The sequence below is a fragment of the Xiphophorus couchianus genome, chromosome 24, assembly GCF_001444195.1.
Source record: "Xiphophorus couchianus chromosome 24, X_couchianus-1.0, whole genome shotgun sequence".
NCBI lineage: Eukaryota > Metazoa > Chordata > Actinopteri > Cyprinodontiformes > Poeciliidae > Xiphophorus > Xiphophorus couchianus.
In genome coordinates, this window is record NC_040251.1 from 11,469,890 (window position 1) to 11,488,366 (window position 18,477).

The 18,477-nt window shown below is 36.8% G+C and overlaps 1 protein-coding gene across 2 annotated transcripts; it reads right to left on the minus strand.

Moving 5' to 3' along the window:
• Positions 1–201: 201 nt before the first annotated feature.
• Positions 202–17,613, minus strand: tfcp2 (transcription factor CP2). 2 transcript variants are annotated; one of them, XM_028011520.1, is made up of 16 exons: positions 17,288–17,613; positions 16,836–17,032; positions 14,779–14,930; positions 13,738–13,814; positions 12,458–12,563; positions 12,268–12,374; positions 9,804–9,956; positions 9,590–9,700; positions 6,221–6,309; positions 6,073–6,121; positions 5,626–5,719; positions 4,749–4,839; positions 4,533–4,639; positions 3,020–3,162; positions 2,879–2,930; positions 202–1,073 (listed from the first exon to the last, which is right to left on the minus strand). In XM_028011520.1, the coding sequence occupies exons 2-16, from the start codon at positions 16,955–16,957 to the stop codon at positions 1,036–1,038; spliced, it is 1,491 nt and encodes a 496-aa protein (XP_027867321.1). In that variant the 5' UTR covers positions 16,958–17,032; positions 17,288–17,613; the 3' UTR covers positions 202–1,035. The 2 variants fall into 2 exon arrangements, with proteins under 2 accessions (XP_027867321.1, XP_027867319.1); XM_028011518.1 differs by having other exon boundaries at positions 12,446–12,563.
• Between the last annotated feature and the right edge of the window lie 864 nt (positions 17,614–18,477).

Here is an 18,477-nt window from a genome sequence, read left to right on the forward strand (position 1 = left end):
TTAACCTGCCAGTGAAACTAGAAGTTTATCATAACTATTAAAAAATTACTGATTTAAAATAAGCTCCCATGTTAGCTTTGTCTTATTTCAAGTGTACCAATATATTTGCACTTCAAACTACACCACAAATACTTGGTAAGATTTTGTGTTTCAGTGGTTATTTGGACGTTTTCTCAAAACCACGAAACAAGACAGTTGTCAGCACATTAGTAATCATTTTTAATAACGCTGAAGAGTCGGACCAAAAACTGACATCTAAAAAATATCAAGTCAAGACTTGAATGTACAAAGGGTTGAGTTTTCCCATGGCAACATGAAGCAATAACGTTTAAAAGCATTTGGAGTTGGCAATGTCTAAAATAAGGAAGAAAAAAAAAACAGATGCAAATATGATTATTTTTAAAATACTGGGAAGCATAATTCATTATGAAAAAGCACCTTAAAACAACAAATTACTACTTAAAAATTATGTTGGGGTAAATTAGCCGACTGGTATGAAAAGCTTGTGAAGACACCTGGCTAGTGTTGCCATGGTGACCACTGATAAACAGTCTTTCAACTTTCAAGATGTTCCAGGGACACATCCTGTGAAGCTCAAGCTGCATCCGTTTAGTTTAGTTGTTTTTTTTAATCAGGACTGCCAAGTCCCAGCAGTTTCCCTCGACGACCTGGTTGCAGTTTTAGGTGGGATCGTTGCAGCAACGTTGGGTTTCCTAAAAATGTAAGGCAACTGAGCACCAGGCAACAAAACTACTGTTTATAAACCTCAACGCAAACCTTTTCCTGAAACATGAAGGACACAAAATGAAACGGTAAATGTGAGACGATTACTTCACTTCCTCAAAGGAAGGACGTTAAGGTACGGTGGGGGGAAGGAGGGCGAAAGATGCTTCGGTTGCACCGACCTCCCAGCTGCCACATTAGTCAGGGGAACCTCATCTGATCCGAAACCAGCAAGGTGTGTGAATGTCTGGTGTGGCAGACGGCAGCAGGTCTAAATAATAAAACAAGGTCGCACGATTCTCCGGCTGGGATTCACTTTAAGATGATGTGGTAGCCGTCGCTCGTGTTGTCTGCAAAGAGAAGAACCACGTGAGTTTAGACTGAATTTCTCCATTTAAACAACTAAATCAGATTTTTTGCAGGGAATATTTTATGTGACAGACCAACAGACACAAAGAAAAAAGATCATAACTTTCAAAATGGAACAAAAATCTCAAAAGTGTTGAATGCATTTGTAGCTGCAGTGGGCGATATCACAAAAAAAAAAAAGATTTCACAATTATGTTTTTAAAAACTTCAATAATATCAGAAATGATATTCCACATTTTCTGTTTTTTCTTTTTTGTTCCTTGATTTGTAAATTCAAAACAGAGTTCTTTTAAGGACATTAGAATGAAAATATATTCATATATAACAAACATGAATATGGTGACATTTACAATTTTGAATCAGTTAAATTTATATATATATATATATATATATATATATACAGACACACACATATAACCATCATATAATTTAGTGCATGTGACCGTTCAGGGTGTTAATTACTTTTGGGAATAAGCCGATTTTGACTTCGTTTTAAAATAAACTACTACTTAACTAAATAGATATAAAAGTGGGAATACAAACTAATTTTGATAAACAAAATCAGCTAAAAATAGTTAAATAAATTAAACAAGCAGAGAAGTTTTACAAGATGTTTAAAAGTTATTTCCCTATTATTTTTTTAAGAACTCAAACATCATGTGTAAAACTAAGAATTTGTTTTAATGCAAAAAAGTGCAAAAAGTACAAGCTTGTGCATACTTCCCAATGAACAGGAATCTTTTCCATATGTCAGACATCTTGTCTGATTTTTAGCTTGCATGTCGCATCCATTGTAAAAATAAACTCTGAAAATCCATGCATCTTGACAAATTTGCTGCATGTTAGAGGGGACAAAGAGGCAAATCATACTCACATTTTTTGGTCCTGCACAAAAATCTAGATTTATTGGAAGAAAGTTCTGGGAAAAATTGAGCCGATTTTGAGTCTTAAATTCCAACAACCCACCATGTCATCACTGCTAGGAGAGATTCCTGAGGGACAAATATTTCTTAAAAATCTTCAACGATACAGCCAAAAAAAAGAAAAAGAATTGGTCACTCAAATGTTTCCAACTTGGCCCACTGATGCTAAAAGACTGGTTGGTTCTGATGGAGGAAACCCACAAAATGTAAACGTCAACATTCATCCCGAGTCTGTAACCTGAACTTTACAAAAACGAACCACCAGACCTCACGATGATAAACTTTTCTAGATGATAAATTATCCCCGAAGTTATCGCGATAAACAATAATATTGTTGTTTTGACACCATTTTCATGTAATAAAATGTAAGAACACAATCTCAGAGAGCATCGACTTTAAATATCCAAAATAAATAAAATAAAATCAGTTATAAAGTCTCTAAACAAAATTGTCCTACAAACAAACCATGCAAATGGAAATTGAGTTTGTTTTAATTTATCAATCAATAAATTGATTATTGTGACAGACCTACGTGTAAATGGATTTGATTTATTGAAAACAATCAGTGAAGTAGTCTTTGAAATTATATATGCTGGTTTAAAAATTGGAAAATAAATCTGAAAGTTGCTTCCATCCCTGTAACTACGACTCTCTTTGTTGTTATGTAAGTTTTGTGGTTCTGCATGTCTTTTATAAATGGAAAACAACCAATAAAAACTCAGTTTCAAGAAAAAGAAAACCCACGTATCCTTTCTCTTAGGCCTTTTTGCGTTGGTCTGTCACATAAAAACGAGAGAAATTGTGAAAAATTCACTTCTGCAAAACAAAGCTAAACACTAAATCAAAATTTAAAAATCAATTACCTTTCATTGTGTCCAAAACAAAACACACTTCATCCTGGAAGTTCTGAATCATCTATTAAGAACAGACAAAATTTATTTATTGCAGGAGGAAATGTTTGTTGTGATTAATACGTGTTATTTTGTTTATGTGGTATTTTTTACCTCATCGCTGACCAGCACATGGATACCAGTGGGTCCCTGTTTAAAGATCTGATTTATCTGTCTGGGTGAGATGTTGAAGAGCTGAGCGAGTTTCTCTGCGAGTTCGCTGGCGGCGAGTTCCTCCAGGTAAATGGCGTGATATACTTCAGGTAAAAACAATCAAAAACAGAGAAGAAATAGGATTTGAACGCTCAATTTATGAAAAATAAGTCTAGAAACATTTTACTACATTAAAACATTGGGATTAAACGTTGATGCATGTACAGATTAAGTAAATCAATCAAATTTTATTTGTATAGCACATTTCAGCAGCAAGGCATTTCAAGGTGCTTTACATCATATCAAACACAGAAACACAATGCAACATAGAATCAACAATCAAAACACGACATTAAGTCAAGTTCCATCAATAAATTTGTAATTGATTACGATTCAAATACAATCCTGATCAGGTGGGTTTTTAGTCGAGATTTAAAGGAAGTCAGTGTTTCAGCTGTTTTACAGTTTTCTGGAAGTTTGTTCCAAATTTGTGGTGCATAGATGCTGAAAGCTGCTTCTCCTCGTTTCGTTCTGGTTCTGGGGATGCAGAGCAGACCAGAACCAGAAGACCTGAGAGGTCTGGAAGGTTGATACAACAACAGCAGATCTTTAATGTATTGTGGTGCTGAGCCGTTCAGTGATTTATAAACTAACAACAGTATTTTAAAGTCTATTCTTTGAGCTACAGGGAGCCAGTGGAGGGACTTTAAAACTGGTGTTATGTGCTCTATCTTCCTGGTTTTAGTCAGAACGCGAGCAGCAGCATTCTGGATCAGCTGCAGCTGTTTGATTGATTTGTTGGACAGACCTGTGAAGACGCTGTTGCAATAATCAATACGACTGAAGATGAATGCATGGATGAGCTTCTCTAGATCTGGCTGAGACATCAGTCCTTTAATCCTGGAAATGTTCTTCAGGTGATAGAAGGTGATATTTTTTATTATTAAAAATAATAATAATAAAAATAAGACAGTTACAAAATAAAATGAAAAGCTTTTGTTCAACAGACAGTAAAAGGTATCCGTATCCTTCCCGATGTGTCATTTCATTGCTATTTCTATACTAGTTTTTTTAGAATTACGCGTTTTTTCTTGTTTGGAAAGATTAAAAATGACAGAAAAACTAAATAAACTGTTATGTTGTCATTGCACTCCATAAAATAACACACATCTTCCAGAGATCATTGGTTGAGAGGCAACAAACTGTGTCAATGTGGTGAAATATTCTGAAAAACAAAGACTAAATGCTGAAGGAAGCCCAGGTTTTACTAAAAAAAAAAAAAATTTCAAAATGCATTAGAAAATTGATTTGTTGTAGGTTTTTCTTAACTTTTGGAGAAAAACTTTAAAATAAATAAATAAAAACCCTGGTAAAACATACACTTCCTCAAGCTAACGGATTTATTAGTCGTTTAATTAATTCACATTTTATGTTTCAGAGACTGATTTATGAGCCTCGGTCAGCATGTGCTCACCAAAGAACGTGTTGGCAGCAGCGTCTCCATTTTCATGTTTTGGTTGGTGCTCCCGCGCCTGCTGCGACTCCTGGCAGACGTAGATGGTCAACCTCGGGCAGACCACACTGCAAACACAAGAAAGCAACAATATTTTTTTTAAACAAATACATTTTGGATAACACCAAGTGAAAATAGTTCAATAAAAAGAAGAGAGCAACTTTTAAAGAGACTCACCGTCCCTTTAGCGCGTTGAAGAGTCTTATACCGTCTGCTGGGCCACAAATCTGGATAACGTCCTCTCTGGTTAGCTTCAGCATGTCGGCTCCTGAGGAGAAAACCCAACAAGTTTACATGCTGTGGGAAAAAAAATGAAAAAAAAACACAAATCCGTTAAAAGTCTGAAAACTTCCCGTCCAGCCAAACAAAAGCGAAAAAGAACTAAGTGAGCAAAGAAATCAGAGATCATAGAATACTACATCTCTGCTCTTTCTAAACCAATTTCAAACAAGAGCTTCAATTTTATTTGATTTATTTATTTCAAACAGGTTTAAAAAGAGAAAAAGGAATTAGGACAGAAAAAACATGTGCAAAATAATGAACAAAATAATTTGTTTACCACTACTTTTCTGTTTGAAAAAGAGTAGGAAGAAGTTATCACTCAATTTAATGAGAATTGTAAATAACTGGACATGCAGCATCAGAATAATTACCAATTTACACCAATAAATTCTTCTTAATCTGTTTTTTAAAATAACTAAAATGTAAAAAAAAAAAAAAAAGAAAAAAGAAAACATAGTAGTAAAATAACCATAATAAGCTACCGATAATGGTAACAGTAACACAAATGAGTTTTTAAACAGGAAAAACTCATTTGTGCTAACTCCCTTCTTCCCAGTACAATCTGAATATCATAGCTTTGTATTTATTTTTAAACTGGTTGATGTTTGGACATTGTTGCAACTCCATATTCAGCTCGTTTCATTGTTTGACTCCAGTGAGACAAAATATTCTCATTTGTTGTTCAATGAATAATAATGTAGCATCATCATCATCATCAGTGTGCTCAACTCAAGCCGTGACTGAAAGACTATTTTCTAAAATTTGATCGTACCTGAGAAGTTGGTGAAAAGTCGACAGAAAGGTGAGAAGCGGTTTCTATGGAGCCACTGCTGTGCGTCTTGTGGCGTCGCCGTGGGCAACAAGTTCTAAAACAAAGAAAATAACTGATCGCCAAGGATGCAACCTTAGCTTTTAAAACACCAATTACTGCTAGTAATGCTGTATTTATTAAAGAAGAGGATTTCAGTGCGTGGGTACAGTTATGAAATATTAATGCTACTTGTGCAGGAATTTAAAGATTTAAATTAGCCATTCTGTTCATATTTTTGTCATTTTAAAATTAGGATGGAGGTGCTATTCTCCAAACTTAGTTTGAAAGTTTCTTCTTTCAAACTAAATTGCTAATGTTTAAATGTCGACAGTGTGTTGAACTCAGCTTCACATTCGTGCCTTTAAGACCCGCTCTCTAATCTAATAAACAAAACCAACATCAACTTACATCTGCAACCTGAACAACAGGCTCAGGCTGGTGGCTCGGTGATCCGTTACTAGAAACAACAAGAATCAGAAAAATTAAATCTCTGCATTTAATGAACATTTCATTCTTCACCAGGCGGCGGCCGGAACGGCGAGACGCTCCTACCTACCCTTCAGCAACAGGAAAGCTGTTGTGTGTGCTGTTGAAGCCGGGAGACGGAGAGTTGCTGACGTACGTGACCTCCGGCCAAGGAGAGCACTGCAAGAGAGCAACTCTTCAGCCTCTGAACAACATCGAATACAACCAGAAACTTAGTCTGTTTTACTCCATGATGAATTTATCCATGTCCTTTACATTTTAGAGTTTAAAACTCTAAATTTAAATTTCTTTTGAAATTCAGTGAAGTAATTAGTTGTAAAGTCACTGAAAAGATAATGTTTTGTTATTAAATAACCAAATTTAAAAACATTATCCAGGATGAGTCCATGTAAAGCTAGGTGAAAATAGTTTTTTTTCTATACCAGATTTCCCATTTTTATTAGAGATGACAGAAAATGACTTTAAAAAGTGGCTTTTATTTCAATCATCCCTTCTGTGAATTGTACGACGGAGTATTAGGACAAGACTGAGAATTTTTGTTTAATTATGAGAATATAGTCATACTATTGGCAGCAAAAATACACAATTTTACCAGAAAAAAACATCTTAAAATTACAAGAAAAATTGTTTGAGTGAGAAAACAACTTGATTATAAGTTGACGTGAGCAGCTCAGTTCATGTACAGAGCTGCTTGAAAGTTTGTGAACTACCTGAACATGGTCATTGTTTTCTAAAGAAAAATTATAATAATCATGTGACATGAACATCCAAATCTCAAATTGTAAAGCAAACCTTCCAAATAAGGGAAAAGAAAAAAAAAAAGATACGTTTTCATTGTTTATTCAACAAAAGTATTTTATCTGTCAAAAAACAGAAAATCTGCCAAGTGCAAAAGTATGTGAACTCTTTCAGTTCGTACCTTGTGGCTCCTCCTTTTGCAGCCATTACTTCAACTAAACGTCTTCTGTAACCACAAACGAGTGTCTCACATCTGCTTTTTGGGATTTTTGTCCACTCCTCCATGCAGAACTCTGCCAGTTGAGTGAGGTTGGAGGGACATCTGGCATGTACTGCCCGTTTCAGATCTTGCCACAGCATTTGGCAGTAAATTCTGGTCAAGAATTTGTTGATTGTCCTGGGAATTGATGGTTCCCTGGATTATATGGAGTCGTCCAGGTCCGGAGGCAGAAAAGCAGGCCCAGACTTTCACATTTCCACCATCATGCTTCACTGTTGGGAGGACGTTCTTCTCTTTAAATGTAGTGTTTACTTTTCTCCAAACATGGCGCCTGTGATTGTGGCCAAATAATTCAATTTTGGACTCATCCGTCCAGAGAATAGACTTCCAGAAAGCCTCTGGTTTGTCCAAGTGCTCTTTTTGCCAAAGTTTAAATGGGCGGCTTTGTTCTTTCTTGAGCGCAGCGGCCTCCTTCTAGCAACTCTCCCATGAATGCCATGTCTGTTGATATTTCGCCTGATTGTAGACACATGTACAGAGAGGTCTGCAACTCTCTGGAGGTGATGCATGGGTTGGCCTTTACCTGCATTATTATTCTTTGTGTGAGTTTTGACGGCCGTCCACTTCTGGGCAGAGTTGCGGTGATGCCTAGTGCCCTCCATTTGTAAATGATTTGTCTCACAGTGGATGGATGAAGCTGGAAACTTTTGGAGATGGTCTTATAGCTTTCCCCAGACTGATGGGCTATCACCACCTTCTTCCTGATGTCCTCAGATGTCTCCTTTCAGCATTGTTGATCTGGTCTTTATGCCTTTACACAACAGTGGTTTGGTTGGTTTCCTCTCCCTTTTAACCTGTGCACTCAAAACTTTTCCCAAGGATATCTCATTTGATTGGTCTGCTTACTTGATTACTCGAGCACTCGCATGTGTTTCACCCGAGTCTTTTACCTGATTGTCTTTACCAGTGCAGCTGTGGGTCATTTACTTTTGCAGATGCTCTGATTCCATGTTTCATTGAGTCTGCTTGCAATTCACACATTTCCCTCAAAACAAGCAAATGGAATCGATGAACATAAACCTGACATTTCATATAAAAAATAAAAAAAAATCAGGTCATGAGAAAATAATGGTTAAAAAAAAGAAAAATCCAAACTACTCAACAAACGTTCAAGCAGCACTGTAGATGTTTCTTCAAAAAAGGAACAGCTGTTGGCGCAACCATTTCAAAGTCCTGCTACTTATAATAATTTAATACTGATGTGCTAAAAGATTAAGTATTTCTATTAAGTATTGTTTGTAAAATCTATACCAATGTATGGTGACACAAGATGCTAAATAGTTTTCATAAAATTACTACCATCCATCCATCCATCCATCCATTTTCTGTTCACCCTTGTCCCTAACGGGGTCGGGAGGGTTGCTGGTGCCCATCTCCAGCTACGTTCCAGGCGAGAGGCGGGGTTCACCCTGGACAAGTCGCCAGTCTGTCGCAGGGCAACACAAAGACATACAGGACAAACAACCATTCACACACACACTCACACCTAGGGAGAATTTAGATAGACCAATTAACCTAACAGTCATGTTTTTGGACTGTGGGAGGAAGCCGGAGTACCCGGAGAGAACCCACGCATGCACAGGGAGAACATGCAAACTCCATGCAGAAAGACCCCGGGCTGGGAATCGAACCCAGGACCTTCTTGCTGCAAGGCAACAGTGCTACCAACTGCGCCACTGAGCAGCCCCTAAAAATGGATGGATAAAATTACTACCTTATTCTCCAAATATTATGACTTTTTCTGGTAATATTAGCACTTTATTATTGTAATTATAAAACAAAATCTTATTATGGCCCAAATATTCCATCATAGAGTTGTTCTGAATTCAAAGACCAAATAAATAGAAGATTTAAAACAAGCTTGTCAAACAAAAACACAGAAACCCTAGAAAAATTTTTTTTTTTAAATTGAGATTTTCCAAAAATTAAATAAAATTTTTAAAAAATCTAAATATTTGATTATCAGTGTTTCCCAACCCTGGTTCTCAAGACACACTGCCCTGCATGTTTCAGGTATTTCCTTGCTTCAGTCCAGCTGATTTCAATTGATGACTGATTAACAGGCGTTTGCTGAACTGCAATCAGTTGAATCAGGCACATTAAAGCAGGGAAACCTTAAAACATGTAGGACAGTGAGCCTAGAGGACCAGGGTTGGGAAACACTGGATTAAACCACTAAAAATCAATTCATCACCCAGCTCTGTGTGTATTTAAATGTTTTACTGACACTATAGCTGAATATGATGATTTTTTGCTTCTAATTTCTGATCATTTGTCCATGTTGGTGTAAACATTAATAGTTGGAGTATATCTGCAGATTAAAGCTGACACCAATCAGTAATGCTTATCAGACACTTTATCCATCAGTATAAATCAGGAATTTCTCCATTTAGGCCTTTAACTCATCCCCAACATGCTCACCTCAGTCAAAATCGTAGTTTCATAAGATGGCTGATATTTTTCCTTCTCCTGTGGCGCTCTCTTTTCCATCTTCTCTCTGTCTGTCTTTTGTTTTCTGTCTGCACCTTTGGGCTGAAATGAGTCAGGAAGGTGCAATAGTTCATTAAAACTAATGTGCTGCAGTTGAGTGAGTCTCTCTCTCGTTTCATTTTTTTTTTTGCTCCTTCTCTCTAACCTTGAAGACTTTGACCTGGCAGGAAGCAGAGTGCACATGCTCTGTGTACTCTTCACTCTCGTTCTCCTTAAACGTGTCGATCTGGATGCGGAAAGGGACGCCTTTCTCTCCTCCGTGTTTGCGCATGGTGAACTCTGTGCTTATGCAGTGAACCTGAAAAATAAAAATACAAAACTATCACTGAGGGTCTCATATCTACAGTTAGTGATGACATTTTCTACTCCAGCGGTGTTCAAAGTGCCATTTGTGGCCCTTTGATTTTGTGCAATTCAAAAATGGTACAAATTTGACCCGTCAACTTTTAATTTGTAATCAGGGTCAAAATTGTTGCCAACATAAATTACACAGGAAAATGTAAAGTACATCACAAAGTATTTGTGTTTTTATAAAAACAAAATGTCAAACCAAGAGACTTCTACTGAAAAGCCAACTTTGTTGCACCCAAATCAGCTTTTATTCTTTCTTAAACTTGACTAAATATAGCAACATTTTGAAACAAAGTGACCCAAGTTTGGACACCTCTGACCTACACCATTGTGAACTTAAAAGTATCTTAAATAATTTAGCTTTGTAAAGCACATGAACAGCAAACAGAGACGAATCAATATGAATAAATAAATAAATCTCACATTGAAAAAAATACAAAATCTTACCGAGTATTTTTGGTCTAGTGGTGAACTAGTGCAAATATCTTAGCATACGTGAAAGAAAACAAATCTAACTTATGTGTTAATGCTTTAAGTCAATAATTCCTTAAAATTTATTTATTTTTTAAAAGTACTAGCTCCACTTCCAGATTATTCCCTGCTATGGCCCTAGCCTTAAGGGCTGGGCTGCAGGTGTTGCTTTTGTCTGTCTTTGTGCTCCTCCCCTTTGCAGGTGTTTCTGATCCGTTGATGTGGAGCGCAGAGTATTTGAACCTGGCCGTCTCCACTGTCCACTCTGCTGCTTGTGGTGTTTTGTTGCCAGGCCTCAGCTCCCCTCCTTTTGCACATTTGCGTTTGTCTTTGTTTTTGCTTCCATATGCAGTCATACACAACATCCAAGCATTTGCATTACGCCACTGATACCAACATCCAAAATCCATTGTTGTTTTTGTTAATAAATACCCCTTTTTATGCACTAACTCAGGGCCGTTCAGAGACAGTTGGAGGGGCAGGGGCTCAAAGTTAAAAAAGGGCACATTGAACATTAAAACACCGTACAACAACATAGCAACAAGCCATATTAATCATTGCCATCATGTGGGGAAATGCAAAGCACATATAGTCTATATTTTCCCCAACAGCTATAAAGTTGCTGTTTCTGCTGCTGACCATCCTGGAGGTCTGAGTTGATCTGAGACTGTAGCTGTTAAACAGACCAGAGGAGAGAAGGTCAAAGGTTATAAAGTTATGAAATAAGCTAATTTGCTGCCATTTTACTAATGAAGCCCTAATAATATCTATTTAACCTCTAGAACAACCTGGCTGCAGACTTTAACCCGCCTGATAGAAACGTTAAGGAGAAACAGAGCGAACAGAGAGCAGGTGGTACTGGGGTTTTGAGCTGCTTCCGACTCGCAGTGACAGTCGGTACCGTGTCTTATATCAGGACGTCTGATATAAAGACAGACATTCTTTCTATCTGTTGGTGGGACCGACTCAGGCTGCCTGTAGCGAACCGGGCATTTAGCAGAATGATTAAGATAAGTTAAAGTCAGAAGTTTTCTCTGCAGCCGAAGCATTTCTGTGTTTAGGGGCGAGGCGGGTTTTTTCCCGCTATTGCAAGGAGTTAACTCTATATAATAGTTTATATAGACTATTATTTCTATTTATATTTTATGAAAATATAAATAGAAACAGTTTTTCTAACGTCAACATCAGACCTACGTTTTTATTCACAAACCAGTGTATAAAGAGGACACAGATCCCCCCCTCCTCCTCACCATGGACCCGGTGTCTGAACAACATGGAGGCAAAGAAACTGAGAGTCATTATTAGACTGAGGGCAGCCAGACTAGTTTATTTTGCTAAATTATTATATTTAGATAAATATTATTGCTGAGGGGCACAAACAGGCCTTCTGACATACAGATAAAAAAAAAAAATTGAAAAAAGTTTTTTTGAAAAACAAAAACAACTCAAAAAGGGCATTAGGGGCATCAAGGATAAAAGGGGCAGGGGCTCAAGCCCCCTCCACCCCCGACCCCCTGCATGTGCCTGCTTTAACCACTGCATGGTCTCCTGTTTTGCTATGACTTTGAACCAGTCGTAACAAAATGGGAAAAATGTCTTGTTTTTAGCTACCTTTGCTAAAATTTACTATGTAAAAAAACTTTTGAACATTTGAAATTAAAACCTTTTTATCCCAACCTTGAACGCTCATTATTCTGTCTACATAATGCAACGGATTTCTGCATTGATTAGGTTGAATGTTGGATGTTTAATGAACAGAAATAACTCAAAGTAAAGTAAAGGGCTACCTGGATGAAGACGGATGTTCTCTTTGAGGGGTCCCACAGAAACTCCACAGTATTAAGCTGAGTGGGGTTAGCCCTCGGGTCGATTATTCCCACTGACATGGGAATATCTGCAAGGATTCAAGACAAAGAAGGCTCAAATCTTCATGTAAAAAGTTTAAGACAACTTTAGGTTTCTCACCCTGGTCCGTACCCAAGTCCAGAATCCGATCTCCGGGTCTGTTCCAGCGCCAGCCCTCCAGCTGCTGGTGTTCTGTGTACTGGAGCCGTCGGTCGTGGAAAACAACGCGGATGATGCTCTGTGGTTAAGAAAGAAAAACGCTTTCAGAAAACTGCTGACAGGAGACGTATGGGGGAATTTTGCTGCCGTAATTCGAGAGCACATGCAACAAAGTTACAAATGTGCTTTTTTAAATTATTATTTCTAACTAATTTTATATTGAAAATTTGTAAATTTGATCTTATTCAGTTATTTTTATTTGTTGTTTTTGTCTGCGGGGTTCGCCTTTCTGCACTCTGCCTCGTTTGTGTCTCCTGGGCTTCCATAGTTCATTCCAGCCCTCATAGCTCCTTCGCTTCCCCCTTTTCCCTCACAGCGTTGTTCCGCGCTGCTGTGGGAAAGTCAGAGGAAAGTTCGCTGCTGCAATATATGTTTGTTTTTTTGTATGGATGTTGTTCATGTTGAGGTCTCTACCATATGTTGTTTATTATTGCTTGTTAGTGGGTCATTTTGCAGTTTTGACCATCATTGTGGGTTTTTATAAACAGTTTTTTATCATTTCCTTTTTTTTATTTTGCCGCAAACAACAGGTGCTAGTCATTGTTTTTATTTTCACATTTAGGGATGGAGTGCAGGGAGTGGGAGTTGAAGAGAAGGTTGATTTGTTTCAACTCTTCTCCCCCAGGTATGTGTTTTTATTTTAAGTTATACTTTTTATCTCTGTTTATTTAACTCTGTCCCACTGTATTGTGTTGTTGTGGCCACCAGGTGGCGTTTTTCTACTCTTGTTTTTAGTTTATGATTTTTGTGAGATTTCTTTTTTTGTTGTTGTTGACTTTTGTTGAATCAAAGAAAAAAAATGTTAGTAGACAGCGTTGTTCCGCGCTGCTGTGGAATAAAAGATCTCATTGAAACCTGGCTGAATGACCTCTAGAAATTCATTGATGCCACCCGCTACACACACATTTTCAGTCTGAAAGCAGGACTTCATGTCTTTCCTCTCAAAACTTGTAACGCTTGTACTCAAAACTTCTGCTCTCTTTCAAATATTCATTCTGCTTTCTCAAACCTTTCAAAACTTTTCTCTGCTCGAATCAAATCTCCGCTTCCAAACCTCTCTGCTCGCTTGTGAATCATTTTTTGCTCGTATTGAAACAGAAAAGTACCATCGCCTAGCAACCTCTCAGCCAATAGAATGAAAGGGTTCTACTGGGTGCGTTTGCTTCCTTCTAGTGGGTGTGCCTGTGTCCTACCTTCACCATTTTCCCAGTGATTTCAGGAAGCTCCCCGATCTTCCGATTATCAAGCATTCGAATTTCATAGGATTGCCCTGCAAAGACAAGCAGAGATGCCTGGAGTAAAATGGATTAAATTACAAAATATTTTTAGATTATATCAATTTCTCTCTCATTTTAATCTTATAGGTGAGAAATTGCAAAATCACAGGTATTGATCAAGCAGTCATGGTTATAGATTGAAAACTACACCTCGTTTATTTGCCAGGAGTTTAAATGTTTTGTCCTGACCTTAGCTTTTTGGGGTGTGCTCATTTATACAAATGTTTCCAAACAGGCTGATACTTTGTCTTTAAATCGAAAATGAAATTGTAAAACACCCTAAAGAAAATGTTATTTATAAACAAAAATCTTGCATCACTTCAAAATTATGCACCATTTTGTGGCGTTTTATCAAATAAAGTACCTGTGAAATCTATTGAAGTTTGTGGCTGTGAAGTGCCAAATTATGAAATTGTTGAAGAAGTACCAACAGCGGTGCACCTTGTGCTGCTTTTGCAACCGATTTCTAGTAAAAATGAGACATGGGGGAAGAAAAACGGTGATTGTCTCTTCATGTTCACTACTACATTATTTGTTTCTGCATGCTTTACTAAAGACTTTTGGAAAAAACTCAAATCTTACACGTTCCTAAATATTTTCTGCCCTTCCCAACTCAACATGCGCTTTGGAGAAAAGCAAGTTAATTAGTTTTATTTTGTCTTTGATCAGCAGGAACCGAAGTGTGGTTTGGGGGCCATTTGTGCCCCTTGAAATGATTTTTTTCGACCCCTGAAAATAAAACAAAATAAAAAACAATTCCTGACCCACATTGTCTGTTTTTCTTTCCATATTCATTAATTTCAATTTTCATTATTTGGATCTTCAATAATATACAATAAAACTAAAAGTAGCAAAAATTTGCCAGTTTTGAACCCCATGGCAAAAATTTGAACCCTGTGGCAAAACGTTTGGACCCTGCTGCGTTAGCGGTAGCATCTCTGGGATCCTGATACTGACCTTGGTTGAGGTAGGTGAGTGTTTCGTCGTGCAGTTTAATGGCTGGCGAGGTAGGTGCACACAAAACATACTGAAAGGGAAGGATCTTGTTTTCAGTTTCTGGAGGTAAGTTGGACTCCTCCTGTTTGAAGATGGGGAGGGCGAGCACGTCGCTGCAGAGGAAAGCCATGAGAAAAGTGTTAATAAAACTCTCGCCTCACATTCATTCTTTCCATAAAACAAACCTAAACGGTAATTATCTTATAATAGATATAGAATTAATTATAAACAGGACAGAGTTGCTGGAGGACAGCGTTAGGCTGAATCATGAGTCGTGTTGTTCTCCTGCTGTGCAGCTCGTTAACTAGAACCGGGAGCAACAGCACTAAATACCAACGTTTCCAGGTCAGGAGTCCCCGCTCCTCTCAACACAGGAATTCTGGCCACAATCAGGCACTTAAGGGAACAGATGGATTCATCACCCACAAAGCAAAATACTGAAGTGAACTAAAACTGACTAGACATTAGGAAAATTTAAGTATTCATCAAGAAAGTCTCAAGTGTGAGAATTTGAAAATGAGTTTTAGATGAATCGATTTTATCTACGAGTTTCATCAAAACAGCAAATCCCAGAGACAAACTAATGATGATGTTTAGTTTGCCAGAAGCAGCATTTTAATTGAAACGTGCTAATTAACTAGGGTCCATGTTTCCTATTGTCTAAACCTGAAAGATATAAACACTTTTTAATTCTTTATCAAAATTATATCAATATTGCCTAATTCACCAATATTACAAAATGTTTTCATAGTAATATGCACCCAGAAAATGTTTCTAATAATAATGTAATATCTACAGTACAGTTGCTGCATAATATCTGAATAAGATGCGGTCGTAATACTATTGATTAATTTGAGACGTCAACATCAATAACGATTAATTCCCATCCCCCCCTTACACCAGTATTCTCTGTGAGGTTTGGGATCTTAATCAATTAAAAATATACGTCACTTAAAATTCAGGACATACTTTATTGATCCCAAGGGGGAATTACCGCAAATACATTTTAGTTATTATTACTGGTAGTTAGGGTCCATTCAATTAGCCAGATATAATACTGAAATGTAGAGCACTAATGCAATCCAGTGAAACTTAGAATTCACATTGATACTTTTTATGTAACTGAAATTTGAATAAAAATAATAGAATAAAAACTAATAACAGAATAAAAACAGCAAAGCAAATTAAATTAGGGATGCAGCTAATGATTATTTTAGTAACTGATTATTCAATGCATTATTCTGTTGAATAATCAATTAATCTGATATAAAATAAATTGCCGCATTCTGCAAATATGGCCAGTTTGTTGGTTAATCAAGCACACAGATACCGTGGTTTTAAAAGAAGGTGTTTGTACTTTTAGCAGTGTGGGCAAGTCCGAAATACTGTAAAAAAAAAATAAATAAATAAATAAATGAAATAAAGCAGAATCTCTGTAAAGTTTGTTTTTTCTAAGCCTTCATTTTCAAATAAAATGCATAATTTATTTACTCCTGAAAAAAAGGACTTTGGAAGAAGTAAAGTATTTTTCTCCTTCAGTCAGGTAAGACCATTATGTGCCCAATTCAAAAGTTAAAAGTTGGATACATCTGTGTGTGGCATTTCTTAAACCACGCCTTTTGAATCTTACCCTTTTCTACCGCACTTTTTCCTTCCTCTCAACTTTCCGCCAACTGCAAGGACTGTCAAGTCAGTCGTGTTCTCCATGATTGTGTAGTCCACTATATAAAATTTCTTAATTAAAAATTACTTTTAACTGGTCTTATGTTATTTTCTATTTTCTAACAAACTAGATTTTGGGTTTTCATAAGTCATAAGCTGTAAATTACAAAATGAACAGAAATAAACACTTAAGATACATCATTGTGTCACAAACTTACATATACAGCTTTGAATTAAATTTTTGAAACACATGAACTTCTTGTTGATGCTCTACTATAATAAAATGCAGTATTTTCTGCAGCATTTAGATAAACATTAACACCAAAAACAGCATGGAGGTTTTATCCTCAACATACCTCATACTGTACGCCCCAGCACCAAGCTCCTGCCCTATCCCGGAGAGACTGGCATCAAAGTCCTGGACCAGTCCGGACTCGATCACTTCGTCCGTGAGGGGCAGCTTCAGAGCCCACGCCATGCTGACGCTGCGCTGTTTTTTATTTTTTTCTTTAAGAACCGAAGGTTTCTCCCGTTTCCTGCAACCTTCAAAAGTCTGCAGGACAAAAAGTTAAATAAATGAATATTTAATGGGCGTGGAAAAATGCTGCCACGACAAAACATGTAACAGTTGAGGATAATAAATGATAAAAGAAAATGAAGCAGGTTTGCATTAAAATTAACGGTGTTGAACTCGTCACGTTTTTCTGCCAGAAAGCCAAAAAAAATACAGCGAATCACAGAAAAATATTATTTTTTTTGCTTGTTTTTCTCTAACAAACGTCACACTTTTACTGCAAATAACTCTTACCTTTAAATTAAATACGTATCTTTCTTCAAATACATCTATGCTTCCATGCCATGATCATGTCGCGCTCATTCGCACTAAAATAAACATGACGAGCAGCTTAGCTTAGCAACGCGAAGATGCTGCTAGCTCCTCTTCTTCTTTGCTTCTGGCTGTCCTCCTCACCTGTCTGCTGCTGCTGGCTATATCTATACGGACAGTGATGAAGAAAATTAAACCAGAGTTCTAAATATTACATAATGTAATATAACGTCGTTTGTTTATCATGCTTCGTCGGAAAGGAGCCGCCGTAATTTCCTGTTTCTCCTCTTTTTCTTCTGGAACTGACCGGGCGAGCAAAGGAACGTTTGTGCTCACTTCCGCCTCCTTCTGGACAAGTGATGGTATATATTATGTTTTTTCCCTAGTTTGTCACATTAGATGTGACAGACCTACAACAAGCAGTGCACTTGTTTGTTAAATAAAAGAAATCTATAAATACAACGTTTTCTGTGGCAAACAGGGTGGATGAAGAAGGGTTATCAAAAGTCCGTCCTTCCGGTAGCTGTTAGACTCTCAACAAACTTATGTGTTTACATCCCTATTACTTGTACAGTTTTTATAATTTCAAATAACATCCTTGTGCGATTTTTTCAGTTCTATTAAATTGCGGTTCTTATCCATTTTGCAAATTTTTTAATTTATCCTTCTCAGTTGGATAAATTCAATTTCTTTGAATCCGATTATGCTATTAATAATTTCAAAATGCTGTAATGTTGTAAATTTATCCTTACTGTATATTATTCTTACCTTGGTTTTTATATTTTTTTATTGTTGTGTAAACCTACATGCTTCAACTTGCCACCAGTACACCTGAATTCCCCCACTGAGCAACATTACACATTATTCCTATTCTATTTTGTTTTGTTCTATTAATTGAGACATTTATATGTTTTCTTTACTCTATTGCTCCAAAATAAAATCCAGTGCAACTGTTTTCCAAAAGGTTTAAGTAGAATCAACCTCTGTGTAATTTAGTCAGTACAGTACTTGAAGTTGATGGGAAGAATGATAGATTTAAACACAGGTAAATCCTATTAGAAAACATGTTAGACTTGATAACTTTACTATTTATATTAGTTAAAGTACTGTATTTGTAAATTTTAGTTTAAAAACAAACAAATTATTTAAATGTGCTTTAAACAAAGCATATT